The 23729-nt window shown below is 43.3% G+C and overlaps 1 protein-coding gene across 5 annotated transcripts in view; it reads left to right on the top strand.

Annotated features, from left to right (window-relative positions):
* Positions 1 to 23729, top strand: part of LOC127573397 (spermatogenesis-associated serine-rich protein 2-like) — a 97391-nt gene that overhangs the window by 50133 nt on the left and 23529 nt on the right. For all 5 annotated transcript variants that reach the window (XM_052021607.1, XM_052021588.1, XM_052021622.1 and 2 more), the window contains exon 8: positions 23603 to 23661. In XM_052021607.1, the coding sequence (XP_051877567.1) occupies positions 23603 to 23661 (59 nt within the window). The remainder of the gene's footprint in view (positions 1 to 23602; positions 23662 to 23729) is intronic.

A 23729-nucleotide genomic window follows, 5' to 3' on the forward strand; every position in this document is an offset into this window, starting at 1 on the left:
GGAAGAGAATGCTGTAGGATAGGTAAGTGCTTTGTAATCAATATTTTTGTAAACAATAGGGCTGTTAAGAAGGCATATGGAGTGTTGGCCTTCATTAGTAGGGGTATTGAGTTCAAGAGCCGCGAGGTGATGTTGCAGCTCTATAGAACTGTGTTCAGTTCTGGTCGCCTCATTATAGAAAGGATGTGGAAGCTTTAGAGAGGGTGCAGAGGAGATTTACCAGGATGCTGTCTGGATTGGAGAGCATGTCTTATGAGGATAGGTTGAGTGAGCTAGGGCTTTTCTCTTTGGAGAGGAGGAGGATGAGACGTGGCTTGATAGAGGTGTACAAGATGATAAGAGGCATAGATCGAGTGGACAGTCAGACTTTTTCCCAGTGTGACAATGGTTAACACGAGGGGACATAATTTTAAGGTGATTGGAGGAAGATATAAGGGGGATGTCAGGGGTAAGTTCTTTTACACAGAGAGTGGTGGGTGCATGGAACGCACTGCCGGCAGAGGTTGTGGGGGCGGATACATTAGGGACATTTAAGAGACTCTTATGTGGACACATGAATGAAATGGGAGACTATGTGGGAGGGAAGGATTAGATAGATCATAGAGCAGGATAAAAGGTCGGCACAACATTGTGGGCCGAAAGCCCTGTACTGTGCTGTAGTGTTCTATGTTCTAAATCTTTCCTTATAACTACAGTCCTCCAAAAGGGTCTCGACCCAAAACATCAACTGTCCATTTCCCTCTATAGATGCTGCCTCTCGTGCTGAGTTACTCCAGCGCTTTGTGTGTTGCTCCAGATTTTCAGCATCTGCAGTGTCTTGTGTCTCCAACAGCCTGGCGAACCTCTGTGCTCTCTCCATTACTACCGCATCCTGTAGTGTGGTGACCAGAATTGTACATAATCCTCTTAAGTGCAGTCCAACCAATGTTTTCTCCAACTGCAACATGACATCCCAACTCTTGTACTCAGTACCCAGGACTATGAAGGCAAGCATGCCAAATGCCTTTTTCACTACCCTGTCCACCTGCGTCACCACTTTCAGGAAGCTGTGGATGTTCATGTTGTAAGCTGCAAGAGCATTGTGACACTTGATCCCACAAGGACAGTCTCATGAGTGTTACAGTGTAATAGCTTAAACAAAAGCGTGTTTCACTTATAAAGAACTACTGCAAGTTAAACTAATAACTTTGAGTTTGCTCAGGTAAAGCCTCAATGCCAAATTAATAAATGTAGTGTAAATTCCTTTAATAATAAGTGGGTTGAAAGAAATTACCGCATTAAAGATTATACTCTTTTCCTGCGGGTGTTATCATGTGGACTGATTCATTCCAATAACTTTAGATATACATTGACCCATCATTTTGAGTCTGTTTTTGATACAAAGTGATGCAGAAGTTGTAACAGCCTTGGAATTCAACCTCAGTCAGAGAGTTAATTCCACCATATAGTCACATGTCTCAGAATGAATTTTGGATACAAAGTGCATAGGTAATGATAGTAAAAGGTAATGGTAGTAACCTTACAAAGAGTCAAAGGTTATGATAGCAACCTTTTTTTTAATATCATCATGTTGGCAAACCCTTCCTATATCACGAGAGGCACTCTTGGTGAGCACCATCACCTCCCGGGCTTGTCACCTGTGGGAAGGTTCCCTGAAGGTCCAGGGAATATGTCATCACCCTCTGTCACCCTTCTTTCAGCATCACTTTCATTGCTGAATCTAGAGCTTTGTTGTCCTGATTGGTATTGGTTTATTATTGTCACTTGTACCAAGGTACAGTGAAAAACTTGTCTTGCATACTGATCGTACAGGTCAATTCATTACACAGTGCAGTTACATTGAGTTAGTACAGAGTGCATTGAGGTAGTACAGGTCAAAACAATAACAGTACAGAGTAAAGTGTCACAGCTACAGAGAAGGTGCAGTGCAATAAGGTACAAGGTCACAACAAGGTAGATTGTGAGGTCAGAGTCCATCTCATCATATAAGGGAACAGTTCAATAGTGATACACCACTCCATTCTCACACTCTCCCATGCCAAACAAATGTTTTATAACATTGTTTCCACACCCAAGTGTACTCCAGTTTGAGATGCTCGAAGTCATTGCTAGATATCTCACCTCATGAACATCTGCTTGGAAACTGCAGTCAGCGTGAAGCAATACCACTCGCTGCTGACCTTGAAGAAAGTGGCCTGCACAGATCGAGTGATCTCAGTGCCATGACATCGGTTGCTGCCAGGCATCAGTTCTCTGGCATTCAGCAACCCTGATGTCATCATGCTGGCAGAGAAGCACAAAACTGAAGAATTATTGTGGACAAGAAACCCAGAAAGAAAAAGCTCCATTTTTAATATGTTACTGGCCACACAATAAAGATGGGAACATTGACAGGATTATAGAAAAAGCTGATTATCATCAAAAAAACTCTTAAAGAATGAAAAAAAAACTTTAAAATGGATTGTTTTAAAATATTAGTCAGAGAAAATTACAGTGCATATACATAAAATTAATTTTCTAGAACCAAAAAAGTTAACTAGGCAAATGTTGCTTATTAAAAACTCTCTTACAATTTGTTGCAGTAGCTGTAACATTTTTGGGATATTCTATGGTGAGAATAGTTCAGAAATAACTGTAGTTATTCCCAATTCACTACTTTCTTTTGATCACACTGGAGAAGGCTGCAAAACTTGATCATGTTCTGCCATATTCTGCTGCACATGTGATTCAAACAATAAAATTAAAACCTAATGGAAAATCAGGGTCTTACTGTAAGCTGCAAAAGTTTGTGTATTTTTTTTTATGAGCTCTCCATACATCTGATGTGCTAACAGACCTAAATGTTAGATCTGGAATTTTCAACCAAGCCTACGTGGTAGGTCTAAGATTTTCATCCACACATTCCTGGCCTGCTCCATGCATGGTGGTGAAAATTGCAAAGGAAAGGCCTTTGAAAGGACAAGGCCTCCTCGGCCCTGCACTTCATCTGTTATTGAATTTCCCAGTGGTAGACCCTCAAACAGGATATTTGTTGGCCTGATGATAACCAACTGTTTGAACAAAACCAAAACAGCCACCTTTGAATTTAAAAGTAAGAATCTTTTGTGGCAATCAACATACTTATGAATTGCAATTTGTTAATTGGACTTCAAATGACACCTTGGAGGAAAGGTCTTCCAAGTCAGGGCTTGTTCTATAAGAAAATAGTCCCGACTCAAAGAGCAGCTATGTAAAGAATAGAACTACACTGCAGCTATCAAAGTGTTAGATGACTTTCACAGAAGTCTTACGTTGTCAGTGGTCCCCTAATTGTACTTGAACCTAAATTCATAATTATCCCTTCCTCTCCTGGCGTTAGAGGTTGAAATCCCTTTGCTTTCCCCCAGTTGCTTGTTCATTCAACCTTAATAAAAACCTCTTTCAAACATCACCACTGGAATTTGTATTGCTGGACATCATGATTTATAAATGCAACTCTTTTGTTTAGTTCTCAGTCAATCCTCTCCTGAGTTTTGTTTATACATATCTGACACAGGCAAGTTGTGTGGAAGTTAAAATGTGAAGTGCTCAAGTTTAGTGTAGATTTTTGTTTGTTCATTTTTGTTATATTGATTCAGAATTCATTATCTGAGATCTGGGCATTGATGGGAAGGCCAGCATTTATTGCCCTTGAGGAGGTGGTGGTGAACCACCACCTTGAACTGCTGCAGTCCTTCTGGTGAAGGTACTCCCAAATGCTTCCAGAGGAGGAGTTCCAGGATTTAGAATCAGCAATGATGAAGGGTTGGTGATATATTTCCTCATCAGGATGGTGTGCGACCTGGAAGAGAACCTGCTGATGGTGGTCCTCCTGTGTGCCCACTGCCCTTGTACTTCTTGGTGATAGATTCTGTGGATTTGGGAGGTGCTGTCAGAATAGCCTGGGCAGGAACTGCAGTATATTTTGTGCTGGTGATGGAGGCAATGAATGTTTAGTTTGGTGCATGAGGTACCAATCAATTGAGCTGATTTATCCTGGATTAAGCTTCTTGTGCATTGTTGGAGTGGCTCTCTTAACAACTGGAGGGTGTTCCATCACCTTCCTGACTTGTCCTTGTGGTGGAAAGGCCATAGGAGTCGGGAGGGGAATCACTCACCACAATGCCCCCAGGATATTGATGGTGGGGTACTCTATCATGGCAATGACAATTGTATGTCAAGGGTAACACAAAAGATAAGATATCCTTATTAGTCACATGTACATGGAAACACACAGTGAAATACATCTTTATCATAGAGTGTTCTGGGGGCAGTCCACAAGTGTTGCCACGCTTCCGGCGCCAACATAGCATGCCCACAACTTCCCAACCTGTACGTCTTTGAAATGTGGGAGGAAACCGGAGCACCCAGAGGAAACCCACGCAGTCACAGGGAGAACGTACAAACTCCTTACAGACAGTGGCTGGAATTGAACTCAGGTCGCTGACGCTGTAATAGTGATGCGTTAACTGCTACACTACTGTGGATCAGGCAGCATCTACAGGGGGGAAATAGACAGTCAATGTATCAGGTTGAGGCCTTCATCTGTCAAGGGTAGCTGGTTAGCTCTCACATGCCAGGCCCCACTGTGATTGAAGGCGAGGATAGTGGGCAGGCACAGTAGTGTAGCAGTTAGCGTAATGCTTTACAGTGCCAGCGACCCGGGTTCAATTCCGGCTGCTGTCTGTAAGGAGTTTACATTCTCCCCGTGTCTTCATGGGTTTCCTCCAGGTGCTCTGGTTTCCTCCCAGATTTCAAAGATGTATGGGTTAGGAGCTGTGGGCACATTATGTTGGTGCCGGAAGCACGGCGACACCTGTGGGCTGCCTCCAGAACACTCTAAGCAAAGATGCATTTCACTGTGTGTTTCGATGTACATGTGACTAATACATGTACACATCTTATTCTTGAAGATTTATCCTCCTATTAACTGTTCCATTGTCCACTACCATTCACAGCTTTGATTTTCAGTCTGATCTCTTGGTGGTGAAATCACTTAACTCTGTCTATTGTGTGCCATTTTTGCTGATTAATACGCGTGGATTCTGTGTTGCAGCTTCAACAGGGAGGCATCTCGTCTTTTTAAGGCACCCCTGGTGGTGCTGCTGGTATGTTCTTCTGCACGTCTCATTGAGCCAGGGTTGATCCTTAGTTTGACAGTAATAATAGAGGGACGTATGTGCCGGGCCATGAGATTACAGATTGCGGTGGTGAACATTTCTGCTGTTGCTGTTTGTCCATGGTGCCTCATGGATGCCCAGTTTGGATCTGCCTGATCTGTTCTTCCATATCATGGTGCTGATATTAGTAAAGTTTTCACATGAGAAATGTTAACCAATTTCATAGGCTAATCAACTATCTACTTACCTCTAGCTTTTTTGGTGTTATCTGTGACTTTATAGTTTGTGCGTTCATGTGACCTTTGCAATCAGGAGTACTCCAGATTTTTCCATGTATCTGCTGTCCATCTGTGAACAAAACCCACATTCAGGGAATGATTTATCTGACACTGCTGATGCCATACACTATCCTTTTATTGATGCAGAAGGGTAAACAGAGAAACAGCCTTGTCCTACATCATCAGGCCCATGAAATTGAAGCACAGTTAAAACAAAAAAGTGGCAATAAAAGAACAAGTGTGCAAATCTGTTGCAAGAGAACGAAAACATTGACAGGGGGCGATTGGGTCATCATGGGCCAGATTGCTAAAGCTAAGTAGCATATCAGTCATCGTAGTCGCATCAGGGAAAGAGCTCCATTTGGATGCTCCAAAAGGCGTTCATTCCAAGATGTTCATAACTATCAGTCAAACTGCTTTCTTAAATAACATTCCTTGGACGCACAGTAGCAACCTGCTTGCTCAGCTGACTTGCCAGTTTAACAGATGTTTGTGTGCTATAAGTTATGTGAATGCGTAGTCTATGAGGCATTGAGATCCAGCACTTATATCTGACCATTTTTGGATGACACTTTGATTAGAACACATGGCATCATTTAACCTTTGGAAGAAGTGAATATAAAATTTTACACTTTTGTACCTGCAGTGAGGAAGGCAATGAAATGACAAGAATTTCCTTATTTCCCTGAAGACCATGGCTCCTAAGAATCGTTTGGCACTTAATTCTGACAAGTTTATCCATGATTCATATTGTACACGAGAATAAATGCCAACACGCACTGCTTGGGCCCAGTGACCTGTTTCTGTGTGACAGTTTGCACGTAACTGTTCACTCTCCTGTTAAGCTTTTTTTTCCATGTAGCTGCAGTTCAATTAAGAATTCTCTCGACTGCTTAAAGCAGTCAGTTTTTCAGTTAATGTTATGCTTAAATTGAGCTGACCCTTCTTTCATGCTGGGTTTTGTAAACCCCTGTCACAGGAATCTCTGGCATCCGCAGAATGCAAAAGGCTCATTCAGACTTGCCAAGGTTAAGAAAAATCAACGGCAAAGATGGCAGAGCGGGGTTGGAAGGACACGGATGGTATTCAGGAAATATTGCATGCGCGGTTTCAGAAAAATCCTAGATGATGATTAATGTCTGTTTTTCCAGTGTTTCCTTCCTCTCTTTTACGGTCTGAAGTGATCCTTTTCTCTGGCTTCCTGTGATCAGTATTCATTTGAACTGAAGAAGAGACCACGGTGAGCTTGACTTCTGCAGCAGAATGACACAAATTCTCAGACCGAGGGATCAGATAAATAAGATCACAGAATGAAATGCAACAGGTAATTGTCTAGGACCGGGTGGAAGGTCAAGAACCTGAGTGAATGGAATGTGCTACAAAGCATTCCGTGTTAGACCTTGCACCTCAGCAGTAATTTACTGCAGATGAAGAAATAAAGTCTTGCTGATCCACTGCTCCCTTCTGTAATCACTGTTCACAGGAGTCCCAGGCCTATGCTTACTGATATAAAGGGTATTGGTGTTGGTTTATTATTGTCACATGTACTGTGGTACAGTGAAAAACTTGTCTTGTATACCATTCGTACAGATCAATTCATGACACAGTGCATTGAGGTGGTACAGGGTAAAAACAATTAACAGAATACAGAGCAAGGTGTCACAACTACAGAGGAAGTGCAGTGCAGGTAGGCAATAAGGTGCAAGGTCATAACAAGGTAGATTGTGAGGTCAAGAGTCTATCTCATTGTATAAGGGAACCTTAGTTCAATAGTCTTATAACGACGGGGTAGAAGCTGTCCTTAAGTCTGGTGGTATGTGCCCTTAGACTCCTGTATCTTCTCCCTGATGGGAGAGGGGAGAAGAGAGAATGACCCAGGTGGGTGGGGTCTTTGATTATGCTGGCTGCTTCACCAAGGCAGTGAGAGGTAAAGACAAAGTCCATGGAGGGGAGGCTGGCTTCCGTGACGCACTGGGCTGTGTCCACAACTCTCCGCAGTTTCTTGCAGTCCCGGGCAGAGCAGTTTCTGTACCAAGCCGTGATGCATCCAGGTGCATCATATGGTGCATCGGTAAAAGTTGGTGCATCTCCACCTGAATTCCAGTGGCATGGAATGAGCAGCAGCTGGAACTTGTGGTCAGTTTTATCAGCTGCAAAAGCTGTGAGGAACTTTTAACAGCATGTAGAGACTGTTGAAATTGAAGGAAGTAAATTTTAAAACTTAAAAATTATTATATTTTAAAATCAAAATTAGAAATGTAACAGAAATCCATAAACAAAATATCAAACCACAATCAAATATGTATTTAAAAAATAGGTAATTTGCCTTCCTGTTTGCCTCTATTGGCTATAATTGCCATGTTGATTGGTGGGCTTTAAGATCCTGCTCCAGGTGTAGAATCATGTGCCAGGTCTGACTGGAATCTCAGTGAGATTTGGTTCTGTCACTGGACTCCATGGGGAGTGAATGGATGGATTCAGCCTTCCAAATTTCTCAGTGAGTCCAGGACTTCCATGTTTGACAGTGCTTCCACAGAAGTTGGGACTTAATTCAGTGCAGATAGTTGAATGCCACTGGTTCCTTTCAGGGTCCAGCTAGTTATGTTACCCAGCCTGAGAAGTCAATGGAAGTCTGCACTGTCCAGTGTCCAGAGATATTTGACCGGATGGAGGGGTTGGATAAAATCTTCAGGAATAGAGTCATATAGCTCACGGACAGGCCCTCAGCCCACTGAGTCCAAATTGACCATTAAACACTCATCGACATTAATCACATTTTATTTTCCCCACATTCCTTTCAACTCCAAATTCTGCCGTTCACCTGCAAGCGAGGGGTGATCAACACTGGCCAATTAACCCACCAAGCTGTACATATTTGGGATGTGGGCAGAAAAGGCAACACCTGGAGGAATCCAATGTAGTCACAAGGAGAACGTGCAAGCTCCACAAAGACAGCACCAGTGGCCAGGATTGAACTTGGGTCACTGGAGCTGTGAGCCAGCAGCTCTATTTGCTGCACCACCATGCCACTCACAGCTGGAATGCATCCAGCTGGGACTGTCATCCCTAATGCCCATGATACTGGACCATACAGATCAAGAGTTTTCTCTCCATGGGCTGCACGGAACTAAATGACTGGGGCTGTTGAGGAGAATGAACGTGAGTACAAAGGCCACTAGGAGCAGGAGTAGGTCACTTAACCCCTCAAGTCTGTCCTGCCATTCAATAATATCTTTGCTCATCTGCCTCAGGCCCCAATTCCTCTTCTGTGCCAGTTTCCCATGGCCCTAAATTCCCCAATCTTTCAACAAAATTGATCACTCTCCTCTTTAAGTATCTCCAGTGTTCTGGCCTCAACTACCCTCTGGGGTAGAAAGTTCCAGCAACTCACCACCCTCTGCAAGAAATTACTACACACCTCAGCTTATCGATTGCCGCATTATCTTTCAATTGTAGAATGGTTAGAAATGCAGCCATTTGCCTGGGCCAGAGGAGGGGGAAGTGTAAATGGATTAGACTCGGTCTACATTCATGTGCCTAGACAACCTGGACATTACCCATTATCTGGGCTCAAATATCTAAAACAATCTCCTCAATGAAGCACCACAGGTTAGCTCCCTTTACCTTTTCATCTACAACACCTGTAAAACCATGTTAGTGTCAGGACAGTGTTTTGCCACCTGTTCTCATTTTTATATAAATAAACTTCAGCCAACAAACATAAGGGGTGGTGTTTAGTGCAACACACACAAAATGCTGGAGGAACTCAGCAGGTCAGGCAGCATCTATGGAGGGAAATAAACACTCAATGTATCAGGTCGTGACCCTTCATCAGACCCTTCCCAGTCCTGATGAAGGGTCTCGGCCCAATATGTCGATTGTTTATTTCCCTCCACAGATGCTGCCTGACCTGCTGAGTTCCTCCAGCATCTTGTGTGTGTTGCTCCAGACTTTCAGCATCTGTAGGATCTCTTGTGTCTCCCTGTAGCTGGTGTTTAGTGTTGCCTGTCCAGTAAAATGCTCCATAAGCCACAAGGAATCCATGGCTCAGAGAATTGTTACTGCACAGAAGCAGCATCTTAGTACCTTCACATCTACCTCTCCCTGATTCCACTGCCATCCCATCGGTTCTCATCTCAACCCATATCTGTTAAGCATAAAAGTCCTCTTTAAATATGTAGTTCAGGCTTCCATGACTTCATTGAAGCTTGACTGCCAGTTTATTCCAGATGTCTCCTGGGGAAGCCAACGTGGCTTCCTTGCCAGCTCGGCTGGATAGGATGAAGAATTGAGGCCAGAAGAGGCCCAAAGAAGTAAGCACATTTATTTCCATTTTAGTTTCCTTGTGGCATGAGCAGGGTCAAGCTTATTCTACGAGGCTCCACAAGCAAAGTGCCTGGCCCTGACTTCCTCCTATCTCCATTGGCTGTCTTCTTAACCATAAATGATCCTTTTATGTGCAGAAAAAAGTCACCCAGAGAGTTAAAAATATTAACGTTGTATCTGGTGCCTGAAGTAAAACTATACCAGATTTCTGGCAGTAGTAGGGGGTGAAATGAGGTCCTCTGGTTTTGAAATGACATTACTATTGCTGGACAAGATATGTTACAGCGTACTCAAAGAATCACTGCTTGCAGAAAACTATGGATTCTGTTACCAGATCTTTAAATAATGAATTCATTATTTTTGGATCTGTTTTGGGAAAGGATTTTGTTTTCAGTTCAACACGAGATTCACCAGCCTAGAATTCCATTATCATGTGGAAATATGTGCTAAAATGTTGCTTCTGGTGGGCGGGGGGGAGGTGTGGGTGGTGGCGAAGTTGTATCGGTTGATTCATTCCCCAGGATGATACCACAGGAGAATGATTTTCATTGGTGCACATGGTGCTTGGCTTGGTACAAGTAGGCTATTTCTGATCTTTTACGCCACTGTATGTGCAGCTGTGAATGAAGCTGTGCTATTGGACATCAAGGCTGGAGCTTTTAAAGTGGTGATGCTCACTGTTGGAAATGGCGAGTTAGCTTAGGGAAGAGTACTGAGATACTGTACCCCACTTCTTGGCACCCATGACAGCAAAGGTGCACACAAGGAAAGGGATTGTGACAATTCAGGGGTTCCCCTCAAAATATAAATGGTTTCATTGAATAACTATTTGGTCCATCATTGCAACTGAGCTTCCTTTATTTAAGTTTGATGTAATTGATTCCCCAACAAAGTTGCAAGTAACCGTACATTCCTTTAAGTAACCTGGGAGCAGGGCTCCTTCTTCCATTGGATCCTGTTTTCCTGTGTGTGACCCACACTCTTCCTTCACAGAGTATGCATGGTCCAATGTAGCTGCAGCATCTAATATGTATTGTCCGGCAGCTGATGTTAATGCTGTATGCCCGGTATCCTTCCTGCATAACAAAAACAAAGGATGTTGGGAGTGCTTGGCAGGCTGGACAGCATCAATGGAGGGAGAAACAAGCCAAGGACCCTTCAACAGAACTGGAAAAGTGAGAAGGCAAGTGTGGTTTGAGTTGCAGAGATGGGGGCAGTTAGAGAGAACAGTGAGCATGTCATTGGTTTATTATTGTCATATATACTGAGGTACAGTGAAAAGCTTTGTTTTGCATACCATCCAGACAGATCATTCCAAACACAAGTACACTGAAAAGGAAAAGCAATAACAGAATGCAGAATATAGTGTTACAGTTACAGAGAAAGTGCGGTGCAGGTGGACAAATAAAGTGCAAGGTCCACGACAAGATAGATTGAGAGATCAAGAGCTTATCGTTATTGTACAAGAAGTCCATTCAAGCGTCTTATAACAGTGGATAGAAGCTGTCCTTGAGCCTGGTGATGCATGTTTTCAGGTTTTTGTATCTTATGCCCGATGGAAGGGGGGAAGAAGAGAGAAATACCTGGGTGGGAAGGATCTTTGATTATGTTGGCTCCTTTCCCATGGGAGTAGGAGGTGTAGACAGACTCAATGGAGGGGAGGCTGGTTTTCGTGACAGACTGGGCTGTGTCCACAATTCTCTGCAATTTCTTGCGGTCTTGGGCAGTTCAGACTAAACAGAAAGGTGCAGCAATGTCTACATAGCAAAAAAAATCTGAAAAGAAAAGCTAATACATGTGTCACGTGGATAGTGTGAGTATGATCCAAAGATTCAATATGCGCAAGATGTGTGCTGAGGTCCTAATTGTATTTTGTGCTACCACTCAATCCTGTTGCCTACTAAAAATATGAGCAATGGCATTGAATTTCCAAATTGAGATTCCCCTGGGTTTTGAATCCATTTCATTTGAACATAAACCAGAACCTTTCTTTATCCATTGCTTAATAATCAGTGTTTCCAATTATCCACCTTGTTAATTATTTGATAGAATTTTCATGCGGCAGATTCTTGCTCCAGAAGGCATTCTTTGCATAGCCTGCTAAACTATCTGTATGTTTTGCAGATCAAATAGGAGTGCATTCAGTGAATATTATTTGTCTCAACCTGTATCTGTAGATCAGAGTGTTGCACCATGTGAAAGGCCAAAATGTGAGCTCAAATCAATAGTCTCCCTGGTGGCGTCTCCCCCTTATGGCAGATAATGGAAGTTCCACTGCTTGTGGCGACGGTGAGTCCCTACTAATTCTATCCATGTTTCTGCCCGTGTCTATACAGAACACAACCTATTGGGGGGGGGGGGGGAAGGACTAGGTGAATACCATTCAGCTCCTCGAACCAGATCTGCCATTCGACAAGATCATGGCTGACCTTCTATCGCAAAACCATTTTCCTGTCACATCCTCCTATTCCCTGATTCCAACATTCTCAAATATGGATTTTCAGACAGAGACAGACAATTTATCATTGGGAATACGGAAATAGCATTGATAATTAAACAAAAACTTTGTGTCTCTTCCTTAAGGAAGAAGACCCAAAAAATCCTTCTAGAAGCACTGGAGAGCCTAAGGTGAGGACATGAGGAAGTAAAATAAATTGCTTCAGTAAAACCTTACACCCAGAGAAGCTAATGTGCCATAAAGCCAATATATCTAAAGAACCTGATGATCTCCATCCAGGAGGTTTGAAAGAGGTGCTAATGGAGGAACTGGTTGCTTGGTTATCATCTTCCAAATTTGTAGAGAGTCCAGAATAGTTCTAGCAGATTGGAGAGTAGCGAATGTGACCCCACTAGTTGAGAAAAGAGGGAGAGAGAAAGCAGGGAATTAAGTTTGTTAGCTCAACATCAGTAATTGAGAAAATACTGGAATCTATGACAAAGAACATAACATCAAGATATTTAGAAAATAGTAATACGATTGGGCAGAGACAACATGGATTTATGAAAGGCAAATCATGTTTAACTAGTCTATTGGAGGATGAGTGCAATGGAGTAGATAAGATATAGCAGTTATAATGGTGTATTTGGATTTTTGGAAGGTTTTTGGTAAGATCCTACACAGGCAATTGGTGAGCAAGGTTAGAGCATGTGGAATTGGGGTTAATGTATTAGCATGGATTGAAAGTTGGTGAGCAAAGATAAGACAGAGTGGGAACAAATGGTTCCTTGTCAGATTGACAACCTGTTATTAGTGGGTTGCTTGGGCTCCAGCTGTTTGTCGTGTATATGAACTATTTGTCAGTGGGAACCACATGTAGTATATCTATGATTGCCAATGACATGAAATCCAGTTGGAATGTAAGTAGTGATAAGAATGCAAAAATGCTTCAGGGGATATAGGTAAGCTAAATCTTTTCTTTGGCTGTCACTTGGGAACTGGGGATAACGCTTTCACTGATTTTCTGGGTTCTGAGGTGGCTGATGAGGCCATTATAGGAATCCCAGATGGGGCAGCAGTGGCCAATGGGATGGGTGGGAGGGCAGTTTGTGAGGTGGTGCACTCCATCAACTGCTTACGCTGGGCTCTGTGTGACACCAATGCATGGCCTCGAGGTGTTCAACCTCTTCTTTGAGAGCTCATGGGCTAGCAGTTCTCAGAGTGTGTGGGGGCATTGATGTTGCCTTTCTTCAAGGAAGCTTTGAGCTCATCCTTGAATTTTTTTTTTCTTTGTCTGCCTCGTAATCTTCTCCAATAGTAGAGCTCAGAAAGAGTGTCTATTTCAGAAGTCTGACGTCAGGCGTGGCAATTCTGGGCAAATGAATGGGAAATGCAGAAAAACGCGATGTTGTCCACTTTGCCAGGAAAAACCGAAATGCTGACCACTTTGATATGGTGAGAGGTTGAGCACTGTTGATGATCACAGGGAGCTGCATGTCCTGGAGCAAAAGTCATTGAGAAGGAAATTAAGGGTTATGCTGATGGCTTTAGATAGGGAAAGACAGGAGGAGACTCCAGTGGAGCAGAAGTGTCAGTGAAGGCTGGTTGGGGTGAGCGGTCTGTTTCTATGCTACATTTCCACTGTAATCCTATGCAATATGTGAAGTTTGATAAAGGAGCTGGACAGTCAATGGCTTGTTCAAGGAAAAAGAAATTAGATTGGAACAAGCTGACCTGATGTCCCAGAGCTATATGCCAGATCATTCACTGTGGGGTGCCTTTCAATGCTGCTGAAGAGAAACAATGGATAATATCTTGGGAAGTACTGTGATGCCATTCATTTCTTATTGATGGAAGATTGAAACGTGTCCATCAGATTTCGGGCAGGGGCATCCAAAGCACTTCAGGTTTCCAGTAGAAAATGTGCATTAAGAACCAAATGAGCTGGAGGCCAAAAAAAAGAGGCACTAGGACTGAAATACATTGTAATTAATATGTGGCTCATGAATTGTTATGAAACAGAACAAAATGTTTTGTTCTCACTGTCCAGGGAGGCAGTGTTTTTTTTTTCTCTACTGAAGTAAGAGGATTGTCTCCAACATGACATGATGTTTCAATTCTGCTCAAAATAAAAGACTGGCCCTCAATCCAGCAATACAACTCTTACGTGCACAGTTTCTGAAATTATTTGGACTGTGTTCCTGTTTTATACTAATGGATTAGTTTGCACAAGATCACAAGTGTAAAAATTTTTGTTTCATCCTTAAATTATAATGTATATATTTCAGAGTCTATTCCCTGTTTGGTGGATTGTGATAGGTTACGTTCTTCAGGGATTTTATACTGAGACCTTAAATTTTCTACATCTATATTAAAGACCCCAATGGCACAACAGAGGGTTGTAAATTCGGGTTTGTGGATGACAATAAGTTATGTGGCACAATAAGTTGGGTAACCAGGGGCAGAAAGTTACCAAGGGATATAGGCAAACTATGTGTGTGAGCAAAACTAAAATAGTTAGTGTTCAATGTGCACTTTGGAAGGTCACATGTCAGAGGAAAGCACACAGGTAATGTCAGAACCCTTCACAACATTGACGTACAAAGGGATCCTGGGTTCCAAGTCCCCAGCTCCCCGAAAGCGGCTTTTTTATTTCCCTATCTGCCACTTTCAGGGAGCTGGGGACTTGGAACCCAGGATCCCTTTGTACGTCAATGTTGTGAAGGGTCCTGACATTACCTGTGTGCTTTCCTCTGACATGTGACCTTCCAAAGTGCAACACCTCACACTTGCCCAGATTACACACCATCTGCCATTTCTCTGCCCAGATCTGCTACTGATCTATATCTCGCTGCATGTTTTGTCAATCTTCTACACTATCCACAGCACCGCCGATCTTTGTGTCATCTACAAACATACCAACCCACCCATCCACATTTTCAGATGTCACAAACAACAGAAGTCCCAGTACGGATCCCCGCAGAACATCACTCGTCACGGACCTCCAGCTAGAATAAGACCTATCGACCACTACCCTCTCTTCTATGGGCTAGCCAGCTCTAAATCCAAATGGCCAAGTCTCCGTGGATCCCATGCATCTTGATCTTCTGGATGTCTGGCATGAGGGACCTTGTCGAATGCTTTACTAAAATCTATGTGGGCAATATCCACTGCTCCATCTTCATCAATCACTTTCGTCACCTCCTCAAAGGGCAACCAACTTAGTAAGACTTGACCTTACTAGATAAAGGAGACCTTACTAGATCTAATAGATAGAGTGGACAGCCAGCGCCTCTTTCCCAGGGCACCAATGCTCAAAACGAGGATATGGCTTTAAGGTAATGGGTGGGAAGTTCAAGGGAGATGTCAGAGGAAGGTTTCTCACCCAGAGAGTGGTTGGTGCATGGAATGCACTGCCTGGGGTGGTGGTGGAGGCTGATACGTTGGTCAAGTTCAAGAGATTGTTAGATAGGCATATGGAGGAATTTAAGAGAGAGAGATATGTGGGAGGAAGGGGTTAGATAGCCTTAGGTGTGGTTTGTAGGGCGGCACAACATGGTGGGCCGAAGGGCCTGTATTGTGCTGTATTGTTCTATGGTTCTATGGTGACATCATCCATTTTGTATCCTGAGAAATACAACTGTGAGAGACCAGAACCAGTGAAGGAGTATTCAGTTATGTTCGTTATGAAGGGTTTTTTTTATTCAAGGGATATGGACTTCACAGGCTGAGCCAGCATTTAATTTCCTTTTATTTCAAAAATAAACTTTATTCATAATAAAAATATATATACACAGGAAGAAGCAGTACAAAAACAAAACCTTAACATTCATGGTAGTTATATTCAGTAGTGTAAACTTTAAAGAGAAAAAATACACGAACATAGCACCATTGCCACTTATGTGGCTCCCTGAGGTGATACCCCTTTCATTATTCAAAGGCCATTTAATTGCTCATCCCTAATTGTTGTTGAGACGATGGTGGTGAGCTGCCTTCTTGAACCACTGCAGTGTTTGACGTGTGGGTGTACCCACAATACGGTTAAGGAGACAGTTCCAGGATTTTGACCCAGTAACAGTAGTACAGTCCAGATTCAGAAAAAGATGATACTAGGAATGAAAGGTTTTAAGACGGGTGCATAATCCTCCCTTCATTTGGAAGGTAGAGTTACTTTAATGAAAGCATTTTAAATAAAAAGCAATTTAATTGGACAGCAGAAGAGGAAGTATTTCCTATGTTGCGGAATCCTGAACAAGGGAATGTAATCCCCAAACTAGTTATAGGCTAGATAGAAGTGAAATTAAGAACTACCTAGCAACCCAAAGGACTATTCAAATCCGGAAATCTCTCCTCAAAAGGCTATGGATGCAGGAACAATTAAGATCACAAGTTTTCTTTTGGTGAGGATATCAAGGTATGGAGATGAACAACACAGTGATACCACAGATAATGCAGCTGTCTGACAGCTCCAACAACCTGACTTCAGTTCTAGCCACATTGCTGCCTGTGCGGAATTGGCACATTCTCCTTGTGACCACGTGGCTTTCCCCTGGCTGCTTAGTTTTTTCCCACATCAAAGATATGCTGATTGCTTGGTTATTGAGTTCCTTGAATTGTCCTCAGTGTAGGTGGCTGGTTAGAGAATTAGGGTGGGGGGGTGTTGATAGTCATGTGTGAGAGAATAAGTTCTGGGGAAGTAATTGAGGAAATGGGACTGATGGGATTGTTCTGAGGGCCAGCATTGACTTGATGAGCCAAATGTCCTCCTCCTATGTCATAAAGGAATATATAAGAACTGTGGGCAAAAGCGATTACGATTCAGACCTCAGAACAGAACAGGCTCAAGGGACTGAAGGAGTCGCACTTGTTGCAATGTTTCTTTGGTTTCAGTAATGCAATTAAATAAGTACATTTGGGTAGACTGAAGGAAAAGATAATCTGCAGCAGTTCTGCAAATGGTTAACAGTCAATGGCTGGAATTATTCATCATTGAAAAGTGAATTTGTAAAATGCATCCATTTACAAATCTAAATTCTTTCAGTAGTACAGACAGTGTATTTATTAATGCTGGTCTAATTGAGCCTCAGTTTCAGACCTTGCTGAATCCTATAGCTACACAGCCTCATCTCTACAGTTGTTTGGATCTATGCCCCATATCTAAGGTGATGACTCTTTACACTGTGCCAAGAACATTTTGTGCTGAAATGTCAGATTGTAAGTTGGCAAAGGGATTTCCTGATTTTTCCGCCTGTAGAAATCAAAGGCAGAGTTTATCGGTATCTGGGAAACAATCTTCCAACTTTTAAGTCAGGATCATTTGAGGTCAATGATGTCTCCAATGATTGCTGTGCCTTTATTTTTTTCTCTTTATATTAATGCAGGTAGGTATTTTCATGAAGTATCTTTTCACTGCCCAAAATGTATAATGTTTATAGACAATGTACTCTACAATATCTATGGAGATTGAAATTTAAAGTAATGCTAAAAGGACAAAGAGGGAGGTTAAAGAGATTTTTTTTCGGGTAATGTATTGTGATGTGCAATAATCTATGTTAAAAAGTGATGAAAACAGAATCCACATAGCTTTAAAGATTCAAATAGTGAAATATTTGAAAAAATAGTTTCTTCTCATAAAGGAATATAATCTTTTCAGAGCATTGATGAATGGTAATTTCCATACATAGGATTTGTGGATTTATGGTTATAATTATTGATATATTCTGTTGTTTCATTTAGAAATGGAATGAAAATAACAAGAAAAGCTAGCTATGTACTTCCAACACTGGCGACATGAAAAGTTTCAGGAAGGCAGAGTTCACCCTTACAGATACATAAATCAATGGGTTCTTTCAGTCAGAATAGATGGGCTGAAGTAAGCCCACAATGTTCCCCAGTTATCTGAGCACATTGAAAGTTGATAAGGTACCAAAATGATGCCAGAAGCACATGAGCATAATTTGATGAGGACACACACACAGGCACACATGCACACACAGACTACACAGAGTGGGACAAGCTGCCGGAAGGGGGAGGAGATGGACGGAGGGAAAAACTCTCAGCAGGATGCCATATTCAGCCAGGGTGTACTCCCACCTGAACACCAGCAAGCAAATATTGGGTGAGATCTCTGCACTTCTGTAAGGCTGTCTTCAGTGAAACCTTCTGCCTTCTGCAGCCACGATTGCATCCCCAGAGCAGGGTGAGGATTGCAGTCCTCTGCACAAAGCAATTACTCCCAGACGTGTACGTAACGGTAGGTATTGCCAATTTCCCTGTGGCAATGAACTTTTATGTGTCTCATTGCTTCCCAGTTACTGCTGGCGACATTTGCAAATTGTTGCAGTTTGCTGTTCACTGTTGCGCAAGGGAAGTTGCTGATACTCTCAGTTCAAAGGGAGCAAAGAAGATTTAATTCTCCTTCGGCAGATTGAGCACGTGTCCCAGGGTTGTAGGGTGCCACTGGCTATAATGTGCACATCACGTTACGGGATCTGAAGTAAATTCTGCCCTCTTCCTCAGCTGGCAGGGAATCATCAGGCCATTCTCCAGTCTTCTGGCTGGTGTCGAGGTGCCTTCATCCTCCAGCAGGTTGCTCTGCCTGCTTAGGTTGAGCCATGTTTGCAAAGCCAAAGCACGGTGGCTCACTTGACAACACGGTGGATGATATCAGAGTACAATCCAGGCAGGGAGGCAGCAGGCAGACATTGAAAGCCATGATGTCACACAAAGTGTAAAAGAACAGACCACCGATGTGCTGAAACAACGCATGGCTGCCCCTCTGTTACTACCCTCGCATTACGGGGGCACAGTTCTTTTCAACGGTTTGATGTTGCATTGCTGAGAAGGGAGAGGACGAAACCAACTATAGAGTAAGTGTTTCCTCCCACCTTCTTACATTTGCTTCAGGCTGCGATTGAACAACCATTGGTTGTGCAAGAGTCTGAGCCAGGGATTGAATAAATGACAACACACCAGAATTTCTTGTTCTAAAATGATCCAACTTTACTTGAGTTTGAGAAATTACAGTAACATAAGTGTTAGAGCAGACTCTTCAGTACCTTCTCTCTCCCTTTCCAAGTTCTGAGCTGCACCCCAAGTACTCACAGCTCTCTTGGGCTTCAAACCACCGACAATCGGATGGAGCATCACCAGGCCATCCTTCCCAATTGCAGTTTCTGTCCCAATGGTCAATCCACCAATGCCTGCTGGTGACCCCTGCACAAGCATAGTAATTATGTAGCTGAGAGGCTGCACTTTAAAACCAAACTACTGGCTGTCTCCAGTTCCCTGTTTGATCTTCAGTTAAAGTTTGCAATACCCCTACTTTGAGTATGCAGGAATGCAGCTGAATTACTCCCACCTCCACCCCACCCTTTTGTTTGTCTGGTTTCTTGTATCAGCATCACACATTGCCTTTCATACAATGGCAATACACCACATATTTACTATTGAGTTACTTTTCTGCCCCACCCACCCCCCTCGTTTGATTGCACTACCTTGGTTCCATTTATTTGTTGCAGATTCCTGAATTCACCAATCCATTGTCACTAAGGAAAAGCCAGTCTGTTAACAAACTGATCTCTGTCATGCAGTAGTGCTTTGACGGAGAGAAAAACAACCTGTTGGAGGATCTCAGCGGGTCGAGCAGCATCAGTGTGTTGGGGGGGGGGGAGGGTGGTGAGGGTGAAGGAATTGTCAACGTTTTGGGTCAAGACCCTGCATTAGGATTGAGAGTGGAGAGGGACGATAGTCAATAGAAAGAGGAGTGAGGGGGGAGTGGGGAGGCAGGGGCCAGTAGGTGATAGGTGAACTGAAGAGAGGTGGAGGATGATGAGCAGTTGGATCCAGGTGGGGGAGAAGGAGTGGAGTTGGGAGACAGAGTGATAGGTGGAAGCAGAGAAGGAAAATGAGGCAGATGGAGCTGGTGGAGGGAGGGAAGCGTGAACGTAGAGACAAGAGGCTGGAGGGTAACAAGCAGAGACACTGGCTACATGAGTTGGAACCTGTTTAAGGAAGGTGATAATGGGAACCATTAGGGGAGAGATGAAGGGCAGGTGGAACCAGATGGGGGAGGGGATCTGATGGGTGAAATGTGTGGGTAGTAGCTGGATAGATTCAGGAGGAGGAGTTGGATGAAAATGGGTGATAGGGACTGGTGGGAAGGGGGTATGGGAAAGGAAATAAAAATGGAAGGACCAGAGATGGATCAGAAGGAGAGAGAGAGAGGGGAACACAGGAGCTAAGGGTTATTGGAAATTCAATGTTCATACCATTGGGTTGTAGACTAGCCAGGTGGAATATGAGGTGTTCTTCTAGTTTGCCTTGGGCCTCACCCTGGTAGTGGAGAAGGCTGAGGATGGACAGGTCAATGTGGGAATAGGAAGGGGAATTGAAATGGCAATGCAACCGGGAGCTCAGCTTGGCCATCGTAGACAGAGTGCAGGTTCTCTGCAAACCGGTCACCTAGTCTGTGCTTGGTCTCGCCGATGTAGAGGAGGCCACATCGGGAACACCGAATGCAGTAGATGAGGCTGGAGGAGGTGCATGTGAACCTTTGCCTCACCTGGAAGGGCTTTTTAGGTCCCTGGGTGGTGGTGAGGGAGGAGGTGTAGGGAGATAAGAGTGTTGCACCACCTATGGTTGCAGGGGAAAGTGCCAGAGATCAGGGAGGGGTAGGTGGGGAGCAATGAGCGGACCAGGGAGTCACAGAGAGAGATTGGTAGCTCCAATTGGTAAATGGAATGATGGAGGGTCTTCATTTCCATTGTCTCCACTGGCCGCCCAGGCCAAATTGCAGTGTTTAGATATCTGAAATGAGAAGGGTGCTAAGGTAAGGTTGTTGAGCAAGGCAGGCAGCAAAGTAAGAGGTGCATGCTTCCACCAACTACAGCTTATAAATCAATAAAGTGTGGGTTGAGAGGGAGACGAGCATGCAAAAGAGGATTAGTGATGAGGACATCATCATCTTCAGACTCTTTGCCCCTCTTGACAACTGCAATTGGTATGCTAATGTCTCTTTCATGGGGATTAGGATATGCAGGCATGTCTTTTTTTTCCCCCTCTCTGTGCTCCTGCTACCATCTTGTCCTGTGGGAATCTGAGGGAAGTGTATCAGTAACTGTTGTGGAATGCAGCTGTCACCAGATGTGTGATGTAGGTGAGACTTTCAACGGTGGAAGTGGTTGGAGTGGAGGGGGGAAGGGGTTGAGCCGAGTCCAAGGGTAGTAGTGGAATCTGTGCAATAAGGCATTTAAGAATACATTCAATGACCTTGACCATTTACATAAGGCTTGTGACTCCAATAAGTTCTCAGGGCATGATATCATGGCCAAAGCTAAACAGGCACAGATCTGAGGTTGCACTTGAAGTAATTGGAAGTCACAGATCTCGAGGAAGGCAAAGAATGGAATTTGCATGTTGGCCCTTTAAATGGCAGAGTTTCAGTGAAATGGGGTTGGTAAAACTTGGTTTTCTGTGACTAAATGAGAAGTGTCATTTTTCAGAATGGTTAGAATGACAAGCTCACTGCAGTTGAGTTGTGTGTGGTGCTTCTGCTGATGTCATCTGTCAGAGCTTAATGTTGGTAAAAAGATGCTGGGGCAAGTGAAAGTCTTGCTAAGAGGTCAGGAGCTAAATTTTCCAGCAGTGTTAAGACATCCAAAAATATGAATTGAATTGTTCTGTGCCGGGTTAAGCCAATTTTCAAGAGCATAGCACTGATTTTTCTTGGGAGTTGGCACCTCTTTACCTTATCCCCTCTCCACGGAGGACTCCATGGCAGTGCCTGAAAACCTTGGAGCCTGTTCTTTCTGGGTCATCTTCACTTGTAGAATGCCCTTCAGTATCTGCTCCAACCTCAGTGTGCTTCCGCTTTAAGAGATGGAGGCTAGACTTAAATGGTCTTGGACACTTGCAGTGTTGGCCTCTTTCAGTCAGTCAGGGGACAGGAGCGCAATGGAATACTCTCCACTCGCCTGGGTTAATGCAGTGGCAACAGCTCTCAAGCAGCTCAACAGAATCTAAAGCAAAGCAACCCACTTGATTGGCATCCATCCACTAACCTAAACACTCATTCCCTCCAGCACTGGTGTACAGTGGTTGTAACGTGTACCACCTATAAAATATAAAAACAGTTACTCCCCCTGTCTACTCCAACAGCATCTCCCAAACTCATGACCTCTACCACAATGAAGGACAAGGGCAGCAAGTGCATGGGAAGACCATTGCTGGCAGATTTCCCTCCAAATTACACACCATTCTGTGTTGTATATATAACACTAGCTCTTCATTATCTCTGGATCTAAATCCTAACAGCACTGTCAGAATACTTTCACCCAGAAGGATTGCAGCGGTTCACAAAGGTGGCTTGCACCACCTCTTCAAGGGCAATTTGGGATGGGCAATAAAAGCTGGCTCTGCTGTTGGTGCCTGGATCTTGAAAATAAATATATTAAAGAAAACAGCAAGGTTAGCATCAGGTGAATGCTGTGACCATTACAATTAGCAGACTGCATATATTTGGTGTGCTGCCTGACCAGCCATGGGTTAATCATACATTGCAATCCCACACCATTTTGGAGCCTACTATATCCATTAAATGAGCAGAGCACCCATTTGGCAGCATGTTTATTCCATATCCTTCCGTTAGAATGAATACCACTTTCCAGTTTCTCTTGGCATCTTTCATTCATCGCCACAACTATAATTTCTGCTTGTATAATGGCTCTCTGTAAGGAAAACCCCCAAGGTTCTACATAGGAATATTATTCAACAAAGCCTTGACACCAAGCCACAGAAAGTTGTAAAAGGTCAGAGGACGGAAGGCTTGAACAAAGGTAAGTTTGAAGGAGCATCTTAGTGCTTTAAGGTGGGAATTCCAGAGCTCAGAGTCTACATTCACCAATGAATAAAATCAAAAAATGCTCAAGAGACCAGAACTGATGGAGTGCAGTGACCTAGAAAGCTTGTAGGGCTGAAAGAGATCTCAGAGGTTTGAGTAGGTGTTGCATGAGGGACTTGAAAATAGAGATGAGTATTTTAAAATTCAAGCTAACATGTATAACAGCAGCACAGACATAATGGAGGGAGTTCAGATGATAACAAAATAGAAAAATGTTCTTCAAAATGAAAGGCTGGCACGTTTGCAAAGTCCAAAACCAGATGGCAAGCAGATTGGAGATGGCCAGCAGATGACGCTTTGGCTCAGGGTGTCTAAAGAAAATTACTTAATATAGGTAAATGAGCATTGTTTGCCCAGAGGAGAGCATAAAAAGCAAAATTTATTTTAGACACCGGACTTTTCAAGTTTAAAATCACTGTGCAGCCTATTGAGAGAACACTTGGTTTCAGTTCTACAACATGAAGCCTTAATATCAGAAATTAGTTTGAAGAGAGTTCTGACATCCTTGTCTTTAACATTCTAGCATCATGGATCGGGAAGTCGCATTGATGACAGAAATGGATAAAGTCAAAAAGGAAGCTAGTAAGTAAAAGAATGACTTTCCCTTATCACAGCTGGTTGGAAAAAAAACCTTAAAAAAGTTGCTTCAG

The sequence above is a fragment of the Pristis pectinata genome, chromosome 1 (assembly GCF_009764475.1).
Source record: "Pristis pectinata isolate sPriPec2 chromosome 1, sPriPec2.1.pri, whole genome shotgun sequence".
Classification (NCBI taxonomy): domain Eukaryota; kingdom Metazoa; phylum Chordata; class Chondrichthyes; order Rhinopristiformes; family Pristidae; genus Pristis; species Pristis pectinata.